Genomic DNA, 14,568 nt, shown 5'->3' with positions numbered 1-14,568 from the left:
CAACAGAGCAAGACCCTGTCTCTATAAAAAAATTAAAAACTTAGCTGGGTGCAGTGGCTCAGGCCAGTAATCCCAGCACTCTGAGGGGCTGAGACAGGAGGATCGTTTGAGACCAAGAGTTTGAGACCAATCTGAGCAACATAATCAGACTGTATCCCTACAAAAAATAGAAAACTAGCCAGGTTTGGTGGCATGTACCTATAGTCCCAGCTACTCCAGAGGCTCGGGCAGGAGGATCACTTGAGCCCAGGAGTTTAAGTTTGCAGTGAGCTATGATGACACCACTGCACTCTAGCCTGGGCAACAGAGCAAGACTCTTCCTCAAAAAAGAAAAATTGCAAACACAGTTCACCATGGCTAGATAACAAAATAGGGAAAGAAAACAGGGCAGAGCAGCTGAGCACAACCAAGAGATTTACAAGAAATAAGGTTTTCTTTTCTTTCCTTTTTTTTTTTTTTTTTTTTGAGACAGAGTCTCACTTTGTTGCCCAGGCTAGAGTGAGTGCCATGGCGTCAGCCTAGCTCACAGCAACCTCAAACTCCTGGGCTCAAGCAATCCTGCTGCCTCAGCCTCCCCGAGTAGCTGGGACTACAGGTATGCGCCACCACGCCCAGCCAATTTTTTCTATATATATTAGTTGGCCATTAATTTCTTTCTATTTATAGTAGAAACAGGGTCTCGCTCTTGCTCAGGCTGGTTTTGAACTCCTGACCTTGAGCAATCCACCTCCCAGAGTGCTAGACTACAGGCGTAAGCCACCGCGCCCAGCCAAGAAATAAGATTTTCATCTAAGCCATTAGCCAACTTCAAATCTGTAACTCCATATAGGACCTCTCTCCTGAACCCCAGGCTGCCATATCCAACTGCCCACTAGGCAACTCCATTTGAATTTCCTTTGGGCACCACAAATTCAAATCCAAACTCAATTCTCTTATATTAGTGATGGCACCACGATGCACACAATGCCCAAGACATTATCATCCTTGGCTTCTCATTCTTTCTCATTTAAACCATCCACCCAGCCAGGCGCGGTGGCTCACACCTGTAATCCTAGCACTCTAAGAGGCCAAGGTGGGAAGACTGCTTGAGCTCAGGAGTTCGAGACCAGCCTGAGCAAGAGTGAGACCCTGTCTCTATTAAAAACAGAAAAAATTAGCCAGGCGTGGTGGTGTGCGCCTGTAGTCCCAGCTACTCAGGAAGCTGAGGCAGTAGGATCGCTTGAGCCCAGGAGTTTGAGACTGCTGTGAGCTAAGCTGATGCCACAGCATTCCAGCCCAGGCAACACAGTAAGACTCTGTCTCAGAAAAAAAAGAAAAAAAAAAAAAAATTAAATAAAAAATAATTCATCCATCCAATCAAATACCAAGTCCTATTGATTAAAACTCTAAATAGCTCTCCAATCTGTGTGTTTCCCTCCATTTCTGCTCTTCTTTAGTTCTATATACTACACTGCTCTAATCTGGATTACAGTAAACAGATTCTAACTGGTTCTGTCCTTTCTTGCCCCCCTTTCAACCCATTCTCCTATTGCACTGTGGTCTTTGTAAAATACAAACGTATTACTTTCTTGCTTTTTTTTTTTTTTTTTTTTTCTGAGACAGAGTCTCACTCTGTTGCCCGTGCTACAGTGCCATGGTGTCAGCCTAGCTAACAGCAACCTCAAACTCCTGGGCTCAAGCAATCCTGCCTCAGGCTCCGAGGAGCTGGGACTACAGGCATGTGCCACCATGCCTGGCTAATTTTTTGTATGCATTTTTAGTTGACCAATTAATTTATTTTTATTTTTAGTAGAGACAAGGTCTCACTCTTGCTCAGGCTGGTTTCAAACTCCTGACCTCAAGCGATCCTCCCGCCTAGGCCTCCCAGAGTGCTAGGATTACAGGCATGAGCCACCTTGCCCAGCCACTTTCTTGCTTCTTACTGCTGTCAAGCCAAATTCATATATCTTATAAATAATACTGGACTCTATCACTCCAAACTTATATCCCTAACATCCATGCTTCTTCTCATCTTCATGTCCTCAATCATGCTGTTCTCTCTGCTTAGACCTCCCTCACACCCCTCTGCCCCAATTCCTTTTTAGATGTCAATTTTCTCTTGAAAGCTAACCAGATCAAGTCTAGATAGGTACCTCTCCCTTGTATACCCAAAGTTCTTTATTTAACTGACTTGCAACTGCCTCATTTATCTCTCCCATTATTGTATGTGCTTCAAGAAGATAAGAACCAAGTCTCAGTTTACTGTATACTTGTATGCCTAGTATATTCATTTAATAAATGTAGGGTTTTTCATAGGCACTTAAAAGGTTATTAAATTGTGTTTTCAGAGAGTTAAAAATAAAGCTTAGGAAGAAAGGCTGACCATGAGATATCATGGAAGTGTTTATGATAAGGAAAGTAACAGGAATGTGAAGAACAGACTGGTCAGATTCCACAATTCTGAGCCACATTTATCTGTGAAAGGAGTGCTTAAAGGTTACAGTGTAGCTATCTCCCCTCACTCTACTATCCCTGCAAGTACCTTCTCTTTCTACCTGCTCCCTTAGCTATCACATCTATGCCTACCCCTTCCATTATCACTTCTGTGGATGAGTTCCAAGGTTTCCTAAAAGAAGCTCTAAAATGACCTCTAAAAAGAAAGGACCTTTTAGCATCAACCACTTCCATAAGACAGTATTTTAAACCCAGCATTTAACCTAGAAACTAATATTAAAGAGATAACTAAAAATGTATAATATAATTTATCTTAAAGAATATAACATCACTGTAAAAAGTCAGAAATCTAAACATATGAGAATTTATTATATTGTATAGAATATCTAATGAGAGAAACAGGATGGGGACAGGGATGGGAGGCTCATTTTTTTTTAAAGACAGAGTCTCATTCAGTCACCCAGGCTAGAGTGCAGTGGTGTTATCATAGTTCACTGCAACCTCAAACGCCTGGGCTCAAGTGAGCCTCCGGCCTCAGCATCGCAACTAGTTGGGAGTACAGGTTTGCACCACCACACCAGCTAATTTTCTACTTTTTGTATAGACAGGGCTTTTGCTCAGGCTGGTCTTAAACTCCTGACCTCAAGCAATCCTCCCACCTTGGCCTCCCAGAGTACTAGGATTACAGGCATGAGCCACTGTGCCCGGCCGAAAAACTTACTTTTTACTGTATACCCTTTTGTACCTTTTGACTTTGTACCTCTTACCTAGTAGGAAAAAAAAAAAAGAAAGAAAGAAAATTTTTATAAATGAAGCTTACTTTTAAAATGTTATACACATGTATTTCTTGATTTATAAAGATGTACAACACATTGATAGGTGATAAAAGAAAACACAAAACAATATTACAGTATTGAAACACTAATGTAGGTGGGGGGTGTACACATTTAAGCATAATAATATTAAGTAGAGGATTTGGAAAAAATTAATATAAAGATATCTGTTAATTACAGCTACAAAATACAAACTAAATACTGATTATAATAGGATTTGGGGGAGAGACAGAGAAAGGAAATCAATTCACTCATATCCTTCAAGACTCAGCTCAAATGTAATCTCTACTAAGCCTTACCCAAGCACCTCCAGAGGAAGGTATTTACTACCTGCCCTATCTTCTCATGGTCCTCAATGTTTGTCTAAGAATGAATAAAGGAATAATAGATTAAATATATGATAAACAAATAAATGCCAATTTTCTAAACTAGAGTAATACTAAACTAATTCATCATATGCATCTTTCTTTCATTTTTGACTGTTCTCTATTTCTGTACACATGGTATGTTTTGTTCTGATCCCCACTGTGAGTTTTCTAAAGCCTCACTGGAATTATAGTAATTGAACAGGGCTAACTGACTAACATGAAATGTGAGACCATACTTAATGTATTGTCCATAAGAAATGCCAAAGTTCTCCAACTTTTGTCTTTCACAGACCATTCGTTAAATTAGAAGGTCAAGGCTGTCAATGTTTTATTTTGCCAAGTAAAGTAAGATACAACCACTACCCACTCTGATTATTATCTCCTGAAAGAAAGAATATTTTAAATATTTTTCATTCAAATACTTATTGAACACACCTACATTTTGCTAAATACTGCCCAAAGCACTAGAGATACAGCTTTGAAAGCAAGAGACATTCTACATATCCTCATGAAGCTTGATACTAGAACACACTCTTGGTCAAAATAAAAGAAATAATCTCTGAAGAATAATTTTCTAAATTAAGTTTACACTAAGAGAAAAATGAGATTTGTTCTTTTTTTGCTTCAATTTTTCTGTGGCCTTCGTTAAGGTTCATTTATGATCGACTTTGGGGAACCCTTAGTTAACTAGTCATATTCAATTTACATATGGCAGGGCCAATCATACGTTCAGGGGCCGTCAAGTAATTTGGTACAGAAAGATTACTCCACAACACCTGACCCAGACCCCTCAAAACAATTATCTGCTTTCTGACTACAGTATGACTATAATTCTCTCAACTCTCCTCTCTTCAGAAGTATTCTCCATGCAAAGGACTTTCCGTGAAAGCAGCTCATGTCCCAACGTGGAAAATCTTTCCAAGAGATTAAGTATTAAAGTTTCGCTCACGCCTGTAATCCTAGCACTTAGGAGGCCTAGGCGGGCGGATTGCTCGAGGTCAGGAGTTCAAAACCAGCCTGAGCAAGAGCGAGACCCGGTCTCTACTATAAATAGAAAGAAATTAATTGGCCAACCAATATATATAGAAAAAAATTAGCCGGGCATGGTGGCTCATGTCTGTAGTCCCAGCCACTCGGGAGGCTGAGGCAGGAGGATTGCTTGAGCCTAGGAGTTTGAGGTTGCTGTGAGCTAGGCTAACGCCACGGCACTCACTCTAGCCTGGGCAACAAAGCGAGACTCTGTCTCAAAAAAAAAAGAAAAAAAAAAAAGATTAAAGTTTCAAGACAAACTGGAGAACGCCGCAATCCTAAACCGGATGACTGTCATAACTGGGCAGCATAACTCCCGTTAGAAAAGAGCCCAAAGACAAGGGATTTAGAAACGCCGTGACTCTGAAACCACGAAGCCAGCGTGACCTACTCAGATCCCTGCACTACTGTCAAACACAAGCTACCCAAGACCCCTCCCAAACGCCACCTGAGGTAAACCTGAGAACCATGATCCTTTTCAAGGCCCAAAGCTGACAGAAAAATATTTTCAAAAAAATTTAAAAAGCAATGCAAACAGAGCAACCACGTCGACCAAAGACGCGGGGGGCCCAAGTTAAGCAGGGAAATCAAGGGGCTGCTGCCGTCCTCCCTCCAACACGGTGATCATACCGTTGAGGAGAGGAGGTGTATGTATGTGAGGAATTAGAACGGCAATCGGCGGAAAGAAAAGTCAAGAACGCCAAGCGATTTTGTAAGGGTCCCCAAGACGAGAAATAGGGTCAGAATCAATTCGCCAAGTCTTACCTCAGCGCTCGGGTGTTTAAAAGTATCTAAAAATAGCAGTTCCATCGCCGAGTCCACCGCCATGTTTGCCGCGGGCGGGGAACGGGGGGGAGGACTTCCGGGGCAGCGCTCCAACCTCTGCGACAGCGGCTCAGTAGAAGGAGAATACCGCAAAACTTCCGGCGGCCGGGGTGCTAGCTCCGCAAGCCTCAGCCTATCCCAACGAGCCTTGCTGACCCAAGTCCCGGGTCCCACCTTCTCCAGCGCGGCGGAGGGCGCTCTCGGAACGCGGAGAGGGGCGGAGGGAAGCTCGGAGAGGACTACGGAATCTTCAGCGGGCCAAACCAGTTGTTCTACCGCGTTGCAGAGCCACGACGGCCTCCGGGTGGTGGAACGCAGGCCTAGCTTTGGAAGTGGAGGAGTGGGAGGGAAGGCTGGCAACTCTGGCTACCCGCCCCGCACACCGTCAAAAAAGCGGCTTTTCCAGCACTAAGAGCACAAAGATGCAGTGAGCGAGATTGCAAAGTAAGATGTCTTAAAAAGAAGAAAAGAAACTGTTGTCTCAACAAACGAAGAGATTCTTTGTTTCCTTGTCTGTAAAATGTGAAGAGTAATACTTATCCCACAGGATGATTGTGAGGATTAATTAAAATAAAATTCAAGCTCACGCCTGTAATCCTAGCACTCTGGGAGGCCTGGGCCGGAGGATTGCGTGAGCACAGGAGTTCCAGACTAGCCTGAGCAAGAGCAAGACCCAGTCTCTACTAAAAATAAAAAGAAATTAGCCAAACAACTAAAAATAGAAAAAAATAGCCGGACAAGGTGGCTGTGCCTGTAGTCCCAGCTACCAGGGAGGCTGAGGCAGGAGGATCGCTTGAGCCCAGGAGTTTGAGGTTGCTGTGAGCTAGGCTGACACCACGTCACTCTAGTCCTGGCAAAAGAGTGAGACTCTGTCTCAAAAAATAAAATAAAGTAAAATTCAAGGACTTGTATAAGGTGAAATGCCATGAACTATAAAAAGGAGATAGAGTGAAAAGTAAGCCTCCCTATCAGGTGTTGATGAGCATTGAAACAACTGGAACTAACCACAGCTGGTTTGGTAGTATTAATTGGCAGAAGCCCTTGGGAGAGCAGTTAGGAAATAGTACAAGTCCCTATCCCTTGTCTAGGAAAATTGTTGCCCACAGAAATACCTGCAGATACAAGAATGTTTATAGCACACTTTATAGTTCCAAAAGAGCAAGAAGCTTAATTGCCATTAACAGAAGTAGTAAGTAAACTGTGGCGTATTTATATAATAGTTTATAGCAGGTAGAAAGTATGAACTAGTGCTACATCTACTAGCATGGACGATGTAAAATTCATGGGTAGGCAAACACAAGTTTAAAAATGTGTAGTGTAAATTAGCACTTATACAGTTCAAATAATGCAAAATAATATAAAATGTTAGGAGCGTATGTAATAAAATTATAAAGAAATGCATTGGAAGTATTAAAAACTAAAACTTCAAGATAGTGGTGAGCTGGAGAGAGATGTAATGGAAAAGAACAAAGGGACTTCAAATGCCTTCATAATGTGTTGTTGTTTTTTTTCTTTTGAAACAGAGTCTCATTTTGTTGCCCAGGCTAGAGTGAGTGGCGTGGCGTCAGCATAGCTCACAGCAACCTCAAACTCTGGGCTCAAGCAATCCTGCTGCCTCAGCCTCCGGAGTAGCTGGGACTACAGGCATGTGCCACCATGCCCAGTTAATTTTTTCTATATATATTAGTTGGCCAATTAATTTATTTCTATTTATAGTAGAGACGGGGGTCTCGCTCTTGCTCAGGCTGGTTTTGAACTCCTGATCTTGAGCAATCCGCCCACCTCGGCCTCCAAGAGTGCTAGGATTACAGGCGTGAGCCACCTCACCTGGCCCATAATGTTTTATTCTTTAGGTTGGTGGTGGTTTAACAGGTGTGCCTTACATTATCCTTTGTATCTTTCTATATGTCTGAAATATTTAATAATAAAAATTTGTTAAAGTAAATCTCCCACCTATTTTTTCAGCTATCCAGTTATTTGCCTCTGTTAGCTAACAATTTATCCCATTTATTATTTGTTTTCCAATAGAACCCATTCTTGCATTGGTATTTATTATTTCCAGCTTTTTTAAATTTTCTAATTCTTCAGTTTCTGCTTTTAAATTTACTAATTCCTTTCTTCTATCTTTAGGCTTATATGCCATTCTCTTTTTCTAATTTATGCAGTTGATGCATAATTTATTTATATTCATATTTATTACTCTATGTCTATCAATTTTCCCCCGAACTCTGCTTTAACCATAAAAATACCATGTAGTGGCCGGGCGCGGTGGCTCACGCCTGTAATCCTAGCTCCATGGCACTGTAATCCTAGCGCCATGGCACTCACTCTAGCCTAGGCAACAAAGTGAGACTCTGTCTCAAAAAAAAAAAAAATACCATGTAGTGATTTCCTTAATGCTGTTTCTTACACAGCCTGATTTTCTTAGCCTTAATATTTTTTTGATCTGGGAGTAGTGTGAGATAGCTTTTTAAAATATTAATAGACTATACTTTTATTTTTATTTATATATATTTTTTTATTTTTTTTTTACCCTGCCTCACAAGGCTAGAGACTATACTTTTAGAGCAGTTTTACTTTTACAGGAAATTAAGCAGATAGCACAAAGGATTCCCATATACCATCTCTTTCCTCATTCAAAGATTCCCCTGTAATTAATATCTTGCATTAGCTTGGTACATTTACTACAACTGATGAACCAGTATTAATAGATTGTTATTAACTAAAGTTCATAGTTTAGGGTTTACTGTTAGTATTGTATAGTTTTGACAAATGCATAATGTGTTATATCCACCATTACAGTCTCATACAGGATAGTTCCACTGCCCTAAAAGTTTCCTGATGATGCAGTTGAATGCTTGCTGTTACATTCAGTGTTACACTCAGTGACATGGAGAATAAGTGCTCCCTTTAGTTCTTTGTTTCTCTTTTCTCTTTTTTTACCATTCTATATATCTTTTTTTTTTTGAGACAGAGTCTTGCTCTGTAGCCCAGGGTAGAGTGCAATGGTGCCATCATAGCTCACTGTAATCTCAAACTCCTGGGCTCAAGCAATCCTTTCGTCTAAGCCTCCCTAGTAGCTGGAATGATAGGTGATCACCATGACACCCGGTTAATTTTTTTCATTTTTAGCAGAAGCAGGGTCTCCTTGCTCAGGCTGGTCTTGAACTCCCGAGCTCAAGCAGTTCTCCTGCCTCAGCCTCCTAGAGTGCTAGGATTATAGGCATGAGCCACCATGCCAAGCCAGAATAATTATTTTTTATCATTCAATCAATATTTATCTTACTGACTTCTGAGCTATACCTATTTTATTTTTTTAGCGGTTGCTTTAGGGATTTTTTTAAACTTATTACAGTCTACCTTTGCATTAGTCTGGGTTAAATCAGGAGAGAGAGATGATAGAGTAACTTAACCAAGAAATTTAAAGAATTAAATCAGGCATGGTGGCGCATGTGTCCAGTCCCAGCTACTCCAGAGGCTGAGGCAGGAGAATCGCTTGAGCCCAAGAGTTGGAGTTCAGCCTGGGCAACATAGCAACAACCCCCCCATCTCTAAGAACAAAAACAGAAAAATTGATTATCAACTATACCAAAAAGACACTAGAGGTATACCTTGTTTTATTGCATTTCACAGATAATTGTGTTTTTTCCAAATTAAAGGTTTGTGGCAACCCAGTGTTGAGCAAGTCTGTCAGTACCCATTTTTTCCAATAGTATGTGCTAACTTGGTGTCTCTGTGTCACATTTTGGTAATTCTTACAGTATATCAAAATTTTCATTATATCTGTTATGGTTATCCGTGATCACTGATATTTGATGTTACTATTCTTTAAATCAAAATAAAGTATACAGATAAAGTTCTAATGTGTTATTTGGGAAGAAAGAATTGCAGTTTGGCACATACAAACAGACTGGGTGGTCTTTGGTATATCTGAAGAACAAATAGAAGGTTAGAAGTTTTTAAAAAGAAATAAGGGAGGGGGGGCAAGGGCAATATACATAACCTTAACATTTGTACCCCCATAATATGCTTAAAAAATAAATAATAAAATTTTTAAAAGAAAGGCAAAAAAATAAATAAAATTTTTTTTATCTCTCTCTCTGTCTCTCTGTCTCTCTCTGTATCTATCTATCTATCTATCTCAATAAAAATTTTTTGAAAACGGAGAAATATTATGTATTGCTCTTTGAGAAAGTTCATTGGCACTACTTAGGGTTTGGAGAGCTGGCAAAATTAGTCCTAGAGTTGTAGCAAGTTATCTCAGAAGATAAAACTGGTTTCAGGTTACAATAAGCAATTTCAGCAGTCAGGCTTGCAGAGAATTACATTCTTGGAGCAATGTTTTATACCCTCAGTGCTTTTTCCCCTGGCTTTGCAACTCTGTTTTAGTTGGGCATGACAAGAATGACCCAATTCCCATGATCAACTTTAACACTTTTGGCCCAGTGTGGTGGCTAATACCTATAATCCTAGTACTTTGGGAAGCCAAGGCAGGAACACTGCTTGAGGCCAGGAGTTTAAGACCAGCCTGAGCAAGAGCAAGACCCCCCATCTCTACAAAAAATAGAAAAATTGGCCAGGTGTGGTGGCACATGCCTATGGTCCCAACCACTAGGGAGGCTGAGGTGGGAGGATCAATTAAGCTCTGGAATTTAAGGTTGCAGTGAGCTATGATGACACCATTGCACTCTACCCGGGTAACAGAGTGAAACCTTGTTTCAAAAAAAAATAACTATATATGTATGTTTGAATTTATAGACTATCTTTGAACAATCTATGTAAGAAACTGATACCAGTTTTTGCCTAGAGGGAGGAGAGCTAGATGGCTAGGGTCCACAGATAGAACAAACTATTTCCATGAACATATATTACCTATTTAAAATTAAAAGTTTTTACAGATAAATAACAGGTAGAGGCCGGGTGCGGTGGCTCACGCCTGTAATCCTAGCACTCTGAGAGGCCGAGGCAGGTGGATTGCTCGAGGTCAGAAGTTCGAAACCAGCCTGAGCAAGAGCGAGACCCCGTCTCTACTATAAATAGAAAGAAATTAATTGGCCAACTAATATATATAGAAAAAAAAAAAAATCAGCCAGGCATGGTGGCGCATGCCTGTAGTCCCAGCTACTCGGGAGGCTGAGGCAGTAGGATCGCTTGAGCCCAGGAGTTTGAGGTTGCTGTGAGCTAGGCTGAAGCCACGGCACTCACTCTAGCCTGGGCAACAAAGTGAGACTCTGTCTCAAAAAAAAATAAAATAACAGGTAGAGAAAAATTGTGTAGACAACTCTTTCATGAACTTTTGTTACATAAAACAGTGAAATAAGATGGTTTTTGGAGGGGGTTGCCAGGTCAAGAAATAGTGTTTTTAAGTTGGGGGGTAACAGAACATGTAAACAACAGGAACGAAGCAATGAAGAGAGAGTGGGAACATCTTAGGCAGCGAAGTATGGAATAGAGAGGAGTGGCGCCTGGTAGCCAAGTAGAGGGTGCCATTGGTGGAAAGAATGCCTGCTTTCTGGTACCCCGGGGGAAGAAGGAGTCCATGAGTGGAGATGCAAATATGGGTATAGATTTAGTATGTGGAAATTGAGGAAGTTCTTTTCTGAAAGTTTCGGTTGTCTCAGAAGCATCATCAACTGTGATTGGGAAGGCAGGAGGGAATGTAAGAAGTCAAAAACTAGAGAAGGTATTAACCAGACTTCTGGGAGAGCCCAGAGTGCCTGAATGGCTTTCTATTATGTCTCATAGTGTGTAGAGCCCCAAATTCACTTCTTGTTCACTCATTTTCCTTGTCCATACCACACCACATTAATGATTCAGCCATTCCAAGCTAGATATGTCTCCTTCAATACAGAGGTATTTCACATCTCTGTGTTTGCTTGCATGGTGTCCTCTGCCTTGATTATATCTCTGTCAATAAGGGTTTCAAAAACCTACATACAGTTACAGTAGCATCCAATACAAAAATATCCTAAGAAATAAATTTAACCAAGGAGGTGAAAGACTTGCACACTGATAACTACCAAATATTGCTGGAAAAAATAAAGTAGACCTGAATAAATGGAAAGACATTCCATGTTCATGAATTGGAAGACTTAAACTGACCTATAGATTTATTGCAATCCTTATCAAAATTCCAGTGGCTTCTTTTTGCACAGATGAAAAAACTGCTCCTCACATTCATATGTAATTTCAAGGGATCCCAAATAGCCAAAACAATCTTGAAAATGAAGAAGAAAGTTGGAGGTCTCACACTCCTGATTTCAAAACTTACTACAAAGCTATAGTAATCAAAACAGTGTGGAGTGGCATAAAGATAGACATATAGGTCAATGGAATGGAATAAAGAATCCAAAAATAAACCTTTACATGTATTATAAATTGATTTTCAACAAAGGTGCCAAGACTGTTGCATAGGGGAAAAAGTATTCTCTTTATTTTTTTTATTTTTTTGAGACAGAGTCTCACTTTGTTGCCCAGGCTATAGTGAGTGCCATGGCGTCCTAGCTCACAGCAACCTCAATCTCCTGGGCTCAAGCGATCCTAGTGCCTCAGCCTCTGGAGTAGCTAAGACTACAGGCATGCACCACTATGCCCGGCTAATTTGTTTTTGTATATATATTTTTAGTTGGTCAATTAATTTCTTTCTATTTTTAGTAGAGACGGGGTCTCGCTCTTGCTCAGGCTGGTTTCGAACTCCTCCCCTCGAGCCTTCTGCCCGTCTCGGCAAAGTATTCTGTTTAACAAATGGTGTGGGATAACTGGATGCTATGGATTGAATATTTGCCCCCCGCCCCAAGCTCATGTTGAAGTTTAATCCCCAATGTGGCAGTATTGAGAGGTAGGGACTTTCAAGAGGTGATTATATCATGAGTGCACTGCCTTCATGAATGGGTTAATCCATACCTGGATCAATGAGTTAATAGGTTATCATGGGAGGAGAACTGGTGGCTTTATAAAAAGAAGAAGAGAGACTGAATTAGCATGTTACTATGTTCAGCCCCTTGCCATATGATGCTACCCTGTGCCACCTCAGCATGCTGCAGAATCCCCAGCAGCAAAAAGGGTTTTACCAGATGTACCTCCTTGACCATGGACTTCCCAGCCTCCAGCACTGTGAGCCAATAAATTTCTGTTCAATATGTTACCCAGTCTCAGATATTCTGTTACCAGAGTATAGACTAAGATAACATACAGAATGGGAGAAAATATTTGCAAATTACATATTTGAATATGATCTACTCTACAGAATATATAAAGAGCTTTTACAACTGATCAACAAAAAGACAAACCACCCAGTTTAAAAATGGGCAAAGGACTTGAATAGACATTTCCCAAAGAAGATGTACAAATGTCCAACAAGCACATGAAAAGATGGTCAGCATTGGCCGGGCGTGGTGGCTCACACCTGTAATCCTAGCACTCTGGGAGGCCGAGGCAGGAGGATTGCTCAAGGTCAGGATTTCAAGACCGGCCTGAGCAAGAGCGAGACCCCGTCTCTACTATAAATAGAAATTAACTGGCCAACTAATATATATAGAAAAAATTAGCCGGGCATGGTGGCGCATGCTTGTAGTCCCAGCTACTCGGGAGGCTGCGGCAGGAGGATCGCTTGAGCCCAGGAGTTTGAGGTGGCTGTGAGCTAGGCTGATGCCACGGCACTCTAGCCTGGGCAAGAAAGCGAGACTCTGTCTCAAAAAAAAAAAACAACAAAAAAAAGATGTTCAGCATCTTTAGTCCTTAGGAAAAGACAAATAGAAACCACAGTGATACACCACCTCACCCCCCCACACTAGAATGGCTGTAGTTAAAAAAAATAAATAAATAACAAAATGACAAGTGTTAGCAAGGACATGGAGAAATTAGAACCCATGTACATTGCTGACAGGAATGTAAAATGGTACAGCCACTGTGGAAAGCAGTTTGATGATTCCTCAAAAAGTTAAACATAGAATTACCATATAATCCTGAATTCCACTGCTAGGTATATGCTAAAAGAATTGAAAATAGGTACTTAAGTGCTGGGTGCAATGGCTCATGCCTGTAATCTCAGCACTTTGGGAAGCCGAGGCAGGAGGATTCCTTGAGGTCAGGAGTTAAAGATGAGCCTGGGCAACATAGTGAGATCCTGTCTCTACACAATTTTTTTTTTTTTTTTTGAGATAGAGTCTCACTTTGTTGCCCAGGCTAGAGTGAGTGTCATGGCGTCAGCCTAGCTCACAGCAACCTCAAACTCCTGGGCTCAAGCAATCCTACTGCCTTAGCCTCCCAAGTAGCTGGGAGTACAGGCATGTGCTACCATGCCCAGTTCATTTTTTCTATATATATTAGTTGGCCAATTAATTTCTTTCTATTTATAGTAGAGACGGTGTCTTGCTCTTGCTCAGGGTGGTTTCGAACTCCTGACCTCGAGCAATCCGCCCGCCTCGGCCTCCCAGAGTGCTAGAATTACAGGTGTGAGCCACTGCGCCCTCCCTCTGCACCAAATTTTTTTTTTTTTTTTTTTTTTTTGAGACAGAGTCTCACTTTGTTGTCCAGGCTAGAGTGAGTGCCGTGGCGTCAGCCTAGCTCACAGCAACCTCAAACTCCTGGGCTCAAGCAATCCTCCTGCCTCAGCCTCCCGAGTAGCTGGGACTACAGGCATGCGCCACCATGCCCGGCTAATTTTCTATATATATCAGTTGGCCAATTAATTTCTTTCTATTTATAGTAGAGACGGGGTCTCGCTCTTGCTCAGGCTGGTTTTGAACTCCTGACCTTGAGCAATCCGCCCGCCTCGGCCTCCCAAGAGCTAGGATTACAGGCGTGAGCCACAGCGCCCGGCCTCTGCACCAAATTTTTAACAGCCGAGTATGGTGGCACACACCTGTAGTCCTAGCTGCTTGGGAGGCTGAGGCAGGTAGATCATTGTGCTTGAGCCCAAGAGTTCAAGTCTGCAGTGAGCTGTGATTTCACCACTGCACTCCAGCCTAGGTGATTGAGCAAGACCTTATCTCTAAAAAATTAAAAGTTAAAATTAAAAAAAGAAAACAGTGCTTAAATACTTGTATACCCTTGTTTATAGCAGCACTATTTACAATGCC

At 41.3% G+C, this 14,568-nt stretch overlaps 1 protein-coding gene across 2 annotated transcripts in view; it reads right to left on the bottom strand.

Annotated features, from left to right (window-relative positions):
- Positions 1 to 5,684, bottom strand: part of VIRMA (vir like m6A methyltransferase associated) — a 72,323-nt gene extending 66,639 nt beyond the window's left edge. The window contains exon 1 of one of the 2 annotated variants that reach the window (XM_012772850.3): positions 5,429 to 5,684. In XM_012772850.3, the coding sequence (XP_012628304.1) occupies positions 5,429 to 5,491 (63 nt within the window). In that variant the 5' untranslated portion in view covers positions 5,492 to 5,684. The remainder of the gene's footprint in view (positions 1 to 5,428) is intronic. The other variant, XM_076005155.1, reaches the window with a different exon arrangement.
- Positions 5,685 to 14,568: the final 8,884 nt, after the last annotated feature.

This window comes from Microcebus murinus, chromosome 7 (assembly GCF_040939455.1).
Source record: "Microcebus murinus isolate Inina chromosome 7, M.murinus_Inina_mat1.0, whole genome shotgun sequence".
Lineage (NCBI taxonomy): Eukaryota > Metazoa > Chordata > Mammalia > Primates > Cheirogaleidae > Microcebus > Microcebus murinus.
The sequence above is the reverse complement of the archived record's forward strand: the minus strand, read 5'-3'. Positions and strand labels throughout refer to the sequence as shown.